Genomic DNA, 8869 nt, shown 5'->3' with positions numbered 1-8869 from the left:
GTGTCCCCTTTTCCCCCGGAAGGAAGCGCGCAGATAAATTAATTCACTTAAATATAGTTAAAATTGATGTTAAAGTCCATCAGGCTGTACAGTTCCTAGCTGGAAAATCAACTTAATTTCACGTGTCACTCATTTACTGCCGAGAATAGGCCATTTCCGAGTTCATGTCTGCCTCCTCTTCAAAGCGAGTCTAAGTGCAAAGTTTTTTCTTATGAAAATTAGTTTTTAGTCATATGTAAAGTAGAGCTAATTACCACCACAAAAACTTCGCACTTAAGGCGGCGAAATACGAGATACAAAAAACCCTAAACTTGGCGCGCAACATTGTTTCGTTGCAAGTTTGGGTCTATGTCTCCCGTTTTTCACCTTGCGCATAATCAACTTGTCGCGCAACAAAAAACATTTGTTGCGGGTTGAAGAAAGTTGTTGTGAAAAGTAGAGCGCGGGTCTACTCTGAGCAACAAATTTTGGCTTTGTTGCTTGTTTTTCATCAAGCTCACAACTTGTCGCGCAATAAATTTGCTCGTGTACTAGCAAATCAACCAATCAGCGCCCTGCATTTCTTCAACCCGAAACAAATGTTTTTGTTGCGGGTCAAGTTGATCACACAAGGTGAAAAACGCGAAACATCGACCAGAACTTGCAACGAAACAATGTTGCGCGACAAGTTGAGGGTTTTTGTATCTCGTCTTTCGCCGCCTTTAGACTCACTTTGAACAGGACACAGACACGAACTCTGAACTGTGTAAAAGTCCGGCCGTGGACGCCGTGGACGACCCGTGGACTGGGAACGTATCGAGCGTTCAATGTTACAGCAGGCTCAAGATGCTGGTTTGGGATGACGGGGTCATGACGAGAAGATGACGAGTTCAATTGATTCATTGGCAAGTTAAACCCTTTATACAAAAAAATGACTAGAAAACTTTCGAAAGAAGAGATAAAGGACAAGCTCGACGGAGAAGAACTAGATTTAAGTTTGTGCAATCTCGCCAAGGTCCCTGTGAGAGAAATGGTGAGTCATTCTCCTTTCTGATCGATTAATTTACCGTACGTACATGATGTGATCCTTATTTCAAATATTACAACTTGATCATATATATAGCTCAATGGTATGTTAGAGAACTTATCCTAGATTTAGATAGTTATTGTATTCAACAAAGCTTATTGGTGTTGAACACATATTTAAGCTGAAACTTACTAGCTAGCATAACAAAATTGTCCTCGATCCTTCTTTTAATTTCTACGTACTCAGCTTCTAGGTCTCCTCTGTTAGGAACTAAGCTTATTTATTGAGCTCGTTGTGCCATTTTTTATTACCACAGGCCTCGCTTCCCAGAGCGACGGTCGTCGACCTTTCCTGTAACAACTTAACAACTTTACCGGTAGGTGATGAGTTTGTTGCTCGAAGCGATATGAAATATATATTAACACTTCTTAGTCACTTTGTGAACTGCATGAATTTAACGCGCTTATTTATAAAACTGACCGAAAATTTATGAAAATTATGAAAGTTCGTTCTCGCATATAATGGTGTATTTTTGTTGTTAGAAAACAGTACGAGACTCACTCTCTGTAATTGCATTAAGCGTAAGATTTTATTTTCAAAATAAAATTAAATGCAAAATTCGAACAAGCTGCTAGCCGTTATTGGAAGTGTTTTTGAGAGACATGTACAACTCGGTTGTTTGCATTACGGTGACCGGTGACAGTGGATGAATTATTTGTTCCTTCACGATTAACGGCATTAGAATCAGAGTTACGGTGTAGTTTGTGCTCTATCACCCCTTTTTTAATCAAAACGTTTTGAGAGAGTGTCTGTTTGCATAAAAGGTACCTTCTTCTTAAAATAATGATTGAGCATTATTTTTTGAAAAAAATTAAGTAGGGAAAAAATGAATTGTCTGTATACTAAGGATGCAAAAGGTCATAATTAAAACATACATATTTTTTAAAATTAATATTAAGTTTCTGAAGTTTTACCTACAGTATACCTTCATTTTTCAAAAATTGATTTGAAAACACAAACTGAAATGGAGAGTGGGTATAATGTTGGCAAAAGAAAAGAAAATTGCATTTCCAATACAGTTTGCAAAAGGAAAAAAAGATGGGCAAGTAAAAGGAAAATTACCATTTTTTTGCATGTATGTCAAATTGAACAGGTGCAAAGTATACCTTCAATTTTCTATCAATATTTCTTATTTGAGACAGTTCAGTGTTATAAATGATTTGTCTTCTCATCTTTGCCCCATTTTCAATAACTGAAATGAACTGTTCACAGTCCCTTCTGAGTCAGTCGAACCACAGGGTCCAGAGGAGATATGTTTGTCGTTAGAACATCAAAACCCGTTGAAAACGTCTGAAATAATGGGTTATTTTGATCGCGTTGACGATCGCGTTACAGTTTCGTTACACATTCTGTATACCGCAAACCAAGAGACTGAGGGCTCGCAAGATCGGCTTACAGTATAAAATATGGAAAGGGAGGAAACTTGTACCACGTGACTTCGCTCGATGTGAACCGCAGCACTTGGTGACGGAAGTGAATTGGGACCGGAAACGCAAAAGCAACAGACCGTTACTAATTCGAGAATCAAAACATCAGCTGTGGAGGGAGTTTTAAAATAATGGTGGCTTCTCCCTTGAAAAGACCCGTTCCGTTGCGCGAAAAGCAGCCGGACGAGAAGAGATCCAAAGTATCGAACAGAGGAAACACGTGTTTGTTTCTAAATGGTAAGATATCTGACCAGTTGGCTTTTGAACGTGAGCCACAAATTACCGTGTTTGATTTTTCCCTGATCGAACTTGACTATTTTATCTGCAGGCTTTCAATGAATTATGGAAGAGACGAACAAAACTTTATCTCCGTACAAGAAATACTTGACGACTATGTAAATAACAGCTCTGAAAAGGAAAATTTTCCATTGCGAGTCAAAGAACTGGGGATTATTTTAAAGGAGGCCTTTCCACAGGCGAGTAGAGTCCAGTGAAGAGTTAACGGTGGCCGAGTATGGCAGTACCCACTTTCAAAATCCTCAAGATTGGAAGAAGACCGTGTTAAATGGGAAGACTTGCCAGCTTTCACAAAAGAATTCGATTGGCTTTTATCTAGCTCTAGCGACAATTTCTTTGAGTGGATAAAAGTCCAGTCACAAGATCTATGCGAAGGCAGCCAAGTTTTAACTGAAGTAAAGATCTTTAAAGACTGGACATTTGTTGTACACGTCAACAGTCGAAAAGTTGCAGAAGAAACTGGTGGTGTTTTAAAACATGGGGCATCTTAAAATTACTTCCGATCTTGCGCAAGTTTACTTTACTGCGTCATTTCAGTCACCATGTGTTGCGGTGCACACCGAACGAAAGCTCTCTCTCTAAGCCGTAAATTTCGGTCGCCTAAAATGAATTTGAACGCTTTCTTATGCCGTTTTCCTACAGTATTTGGCAAATACATAACAATTCTTGATCACGTTAGTAAAATCAGGCAATTTCATTCAATTCCATTTGAGTTTCAGGGATTCGAAAATCGGCCCCAAATTAGTTTCCTCCCTTTCCGTATTTTATACTGTAAGCCGATCTTGCGAGCCCTCAGCAGGGTTTTCTTTAAGGTTTTAAGTAGCCGGGGTTTTTTTGCAAAGTAGACGGTTGTGGGTCCGGAGGACCCATACGATGGGCTTTTGCCCATCGCTTCTAGGGGGTCCGGGGGCATGGTCCACCGGAAAATTTTTGAAAACTGGATGCCGGAAAATGCATTTCCTGGCATTTTGGGCCATGAAACTCAGACATTAGAGGGATGAATCAAGCTGCAATAATACTATGAAAACCATGTTACTTAAAGAAAGACGAAGCGACATTTCAATAATACAACCCTATAAACAAAAAGTTGAGTGATATTTTTTGTATCTTTTTGGTAGTTTTGCTGGAGCTAACGAGCATGGCAAATATTGCCACTTGACAACTTGTAAACATGGCACATACTTGAAGGGCTAGACCAGCAAAGGCTTCTGATTGGTTGTTAACTAAAGAAGCTGATTGGAGGATACTAATTGGCCAATGGCGTAAAGGATGTTTCGATCCTGTTTAGGTGTGAAGATGACACACATTCGTTTCATTGTGTAATTAGCGGGAAAATATGCATGCGGAACTTGGTTGTAGTAATTTCGAAAATTGAAAATCACTCGAGCGGTTTAAGAGTGATGTAGTTTTTTCCGAAGAGTTTAGGAGTTCCCTAAAGCAGTGAGAGTTGATCAAGAGTGACTTTGGATAAAGATCCGTTGTCATGTTGAAGCGTAGAGATGCCCTCGAGAGGACGAGCACTTACGCGGGCAAGTAGGATTTAACTCCGAGAAGCGTTACGTTCAAGTGTTTAAATAAAGTCTACGAGTCCTCAGCTTCTACGTTCGCTATAAATGATCAACTGAAAGGTTCGAAGTGAAAACGAAGGAGCGGTTAGTGAATAATCAGAGGCTAGTTTTGATCCTCAGTTGAGTTGTGGTAAGAGATGCGTGAACGCAGGCTGAGCGTGTTGCTAGCAGAACATCATATGTAAATTTCCTTCTGGTTTGAGAACAAACCTTTTGAAAGTGCTTCTTTGTTTACAAGTTTTTTTGTGATTGCGGCGTGATTAAAGGAAGTTTTGCGCGGACTAAAACGTCCTTGAGTGATTTTTCCTTCCTGTAAGATACAATCGGGGGCTGTTTAAAGATATCGAAATCCAATATGGCGGACAACAAATCATATTGTTCCTACTTTCCCGCCACCGCAGCAAGATTTTTTCAAAACGAGTCTCAAGCACAACGTTTTTAAACTGCCCTTGAGTCAAAAGTCTTTTATGTGTTTTCAGAAAAGATAGGCACTGCAAATTTTTATTTGTATTGAGCCCAAGTAGTTTAGACCTCATAAACATCATCTCCTCTACATGTCTTGACTCTTCAAATAATGAAAGTAGCCGGCGAACCCTGACAGAGAAGTCGGCGAACTTCGCCGGCTGCTGGCTCTTATATACAACCTTGCCTCAGTCTCTTGGTTTGCGGTATACAGAATGTGTAACGAAACTGTAACGCGATCGTCAACGCGATCAAAATAACCCATTATTTCAGATGTTTTCGACGGGTTTTGATGTTCTAACGACAAACATATCTCCTCTGGACCCTGTGGTCGAACCGCACGCTTTAATTATAAGTCACGCAAGCGAACCGAGGGGAGAATGGGAAAACAGGAAATTCAGATTGTTCCACCAACGACGGACCGCTGTCCGATTTTTTCTGATGAGTTAATTACTTCTAGTCAGATTTTGACACAAATCTCTCTTCAATTTTTCCTGAGATATTGACCCCTTATGGCTTTTTCATTTATCCATTCAAATGGGTGACATTGAACACAAACAAGAGCAGAAACTTGTGGTAGAAGCTCTCTTATTGGGCAAGTATGTTATGGCTGTGCTACCAACTGGTTTCGGCAAGACCATTATTTATTATTAATTTTTATGAGAACTTTTTCCTCTTTAAAGGATAATTTTTTGGGGACCCAAATCAAAGGCGATTGTGGTAAATCTTTCCTCATTGGAGCTTTAAACAATTATTGAAGTCAGTCAATTCTTTCTGCAGAACAAGCTCTACACCGTGTCTTCTGAGTTCACTGATCTAATGATACTTGAGTTGTTTGTTCTGAGGAAGAATTTGCCCTGACGAACGTCGTACTGTCGAAACTTGTGAAAACACTCCAACATGCAATTTAACATTTATTCATCAAGTCCGGCTAAAATCTGAGGCCTCTCTCTGCTTTGGTTTTCTACCTCTCTTTTTACTGGGCTTCTTTGGAGTGTCACGTATTAAATTCAAAGTAAATGCAGTAGTTTTTCTGTGGTTTCCTTTCTGAATAGTTTTTTTCATTTGGACATAAATATTCCTATGTCGTTACGGTTTTGAGTGTTTATTTACAGTAGATGAGTAGCACAATCACTATACCCAATTGGGGGTGACTCAGAAACATTTCCTGATTTATTCAGTTTAACATCTTCAATAAAGCTATATTTTTGCTGAATGCTAAGGTTATCCTTGTTGATTAGCATACAGGGTGTAAAAGGGTAAGCAACTTTCTTTTCTTGAGAAAACAAAGGAAAAGGATAGAAAAATAGGAAAATTTTGAGTGTAACACGTAACTCAATTTTCAAATTGAAAGTCCTCAAAACCATTTTTCATAAGAGAGAAGACTTATGTGGATTAACGGACAATAACCAGTGATAACACGCAGTAAATACTACATATGAGCCAAATTTCAACAGTTCAAGTTTATTAAAACACATTAAAAAGATTCAAAATTCCGTAGTTTCCTTACTGTAACGCTGTGTTTTGGAACTCTGGCGCTCATTAGGTTATTGTTTGAAACAAGTCTTCAATTGATATCTGTGGGTTCAAAACCATCTCAACTAAATGTTCAAACCTTGTGCTTTAACTTACAGAAAAGCTAGTTTGAGGGATCCACTACGAATGGAGAAATCACTTCTCAAAACAGTCGCTACGCTTTTTCTGTTCCGCAATTATGCAATATTTTTCGAGACTACTTCTTTCAATGTTGCTCTTGATCCAACCAAGACATAACTGGGTTCCAACCAAGTATTTTCTGAATGCTTACAAGTTCCCCTAGCTATGTCCACAGTTTCGTCCTAGCCTTTGACTGAGTCGCTACATTTTTTTTAACATGCTGGGCCATATTGAACGAAGTCTTGAGTGCCAGACGAGTAAACATCACAACCTACTTCGCAAAGAAGCCATGATTTCCATGCGCTTCACAAGGCTTGGTAACTTTTCCTCTATGGATATTATTGGGAAATCCACAATGTCTTTTCAGGGGCAATTTTCAGGAAATTGAGAGAGACATCTGCTCTGGAGCAAAAAAGTGGAGCAGAAAGCCAGCGTTTAGGGTGTCAATAGAACTAAATGAGGGGATGCTATTCTCCATTTAGTGAAAGCTTTCTGTTTTTACTTTTTATTTGCCTCAAAATTGACTATCTGTATGAAAGGCCATGCCTGCAAGGGGTCATGGGTAAATCAAAAATTCAGTTTTAACAGACCAAACTTTAATATTTTCCGAACAATTAGAAAGATATGAAAGTCTGGGTGTGAAATAAGCCAAAATAAGTGATTTTCACCCCAATAAACACAGTTTCACTATTTTTAGGTATGTTACAGGAATGGGTGCGGTGATCATGCTACTCATCAGTAACGTTAAAAAAGGCAGAACCATTCTGTCATATCATTTTAACCCTTTGATGCCTCAACCTAGCCAAAACCAGCCAGAAGATTTATTTTTATTCGTCACTGGGGAACCCCCAGGAGTCAATGGGTTAACCAATTAGATTAGCAGGTTTTGGTGCTCTGAACGGGTCGGTTACAGAAAAGCGTGCAGTCCTGTACATCTCACTCTATCCCCATTCTCCCTATGGCTTATTTAATTTTATAAAACATTATTTCTTTGGTGTATGCGAATAACAGAGGCATCAGCATTCACGCCACTTCCTGCAGCCTCAGATGAGCTCCAGTTCATGTCATGTCCCAATCCCTTATTTCATTCCCTTTTCAAGACTCTTTGTTGAATCCATGCAGATCCCAGTATGCATACCTTTTGCAACAGCTCAAGGTCATGTGCCATTCCAAGTATATTTACATGTAGCTGTCTGATAAGCACCTTTGGGATTGTTCCTAAGACACCTACTGTATATGTACAGTATAATGACTGGCACCACTTTGATCCTCTTGCAGTACCAGATTCTTTCGATCTCTCTCTTTAGGTCCATCTTTTCTCTTTCCTTGTTGCTGACTCTGGTGTCAAACAGTTATGCAACATCAGTGGGCCCTTTGCAGCTTACTGATCACATGGTACAAGAACCGCCATACTGGAATGGTATATCTAAAACAACCATTTTATTTAAATTTTCTTTGTTTTAGATGTCCCAGTGGGCAATTTGCGTTCTACAATCCTAGACAAAACTGTTGGGAAGGTTAGCACTTTTGAAGTCTTCATTGCTTGTCTCCCATCCCCCCTCCTTCAATGTTGTGCAAAACTGAATGGTTTCAGTGGGAAATTGTTGAGTTACCTTCCAACATTGAATAGGGGGGAGGAGGCTATGTAAGAGAAAGTGAAATGATTTCTTTTGAGGTTTAACAGAAGGGGGTTGAGATACAGCTCTGGTGTGGTTCATTTACATAACCTTCCCAACTACGTTTGTCTATGATTGTCTGAAAATTCTGGGTGTGGTCTTAAATTGGAAAGACGACTTTTTTCTTAGCGTTTACAGTTCCTTTGAAAAACAAACACAATTAGTGCTTGCTTTAACATTTAACTGCTTTTTGTCGTGTTATCATGAACTTTAGGCGTATATGTGGTTAAAAATAAGGCAAGTTTTCAACTTTCATTACATGTGTAAGGACATCATGTTGCATTGGTGTCTCAATACGGTATTAAATTGTAGAGCAAATAACATATGAAGATTCCTTCGTAAAATCGTAAATGAACAGAAAGGGGAGGAGACTGAATGATAGTCAATTAAAGCCAAAAAGCTGGTCTTGAAAGGTCAAACGAGTTCACGGACTAAACTCTTACAATGTCAGTTGCACTTTGCCAAGTTAAGACCAGCACCTTTTAAAAACGTCATGTGCATTTCAAACAGAGTCACATTAAATAAGTAAATTAACAATGATTACTTATTTTGCACCAGTAGCGTGAGCAGGATGGCCTGTCAATCATTGACCTATTTTGGGAACAGTAAACATGTATGTGAACATTACTCCATTACATTACTCCATAAGAAAATGCGAAATATAGGCCCAGTTAATGTGATATTTTGCAACAATAATGTAGTTATATGTAAAGCATA

At 39.0% G+C, this 8869-nt stretch overlaps 1 protein-coding gene across 1 annotated transcript in view; it reads left to right on the top strand.

Moving 5' to 3' along the window:
* The first annotated feature begins 827 nt into the window (after positions 1-827).
* Positions 828-8869, top strand: part of LOC138000638 (leucine-rich repeat-containing protein 59-like) — a 21621-nt gene continuing 13579 nt past the window's right edge. Inside the window, exons 1-2 of the mRNA XM_068847192.1 lie at positions 828-1012; positions 1323-1382. Coding sequence (XP_068703293.1) covers positions 911-1012; positions 1323-1382 — 162 coding nt within the window. The 5' untranslated portion in view covers positions 828-910. The remainder of the gene's footprint in view (positions 1013-1322; positions 1383-8869) is intronic.

Source organism: Montipora foliosa, chromosome 4 (genome assembly GCF_036669935.1).
Source record: "Montipora foliosa isolate CH-2021 chromosome 4, ASM3666993v2, whole genome shotgun sequence".
Lineage (NCBI taxonomy): Eukaryota > Metazoa > Cnidaria > Anthozoa > Scleractinia > Acroporidae > Montipora > Montipora foliosa.
Note: the sequence above shows the minus strand (reverse complement) of the source record. Positions and strands in the feature narration are given on the sequence as shown.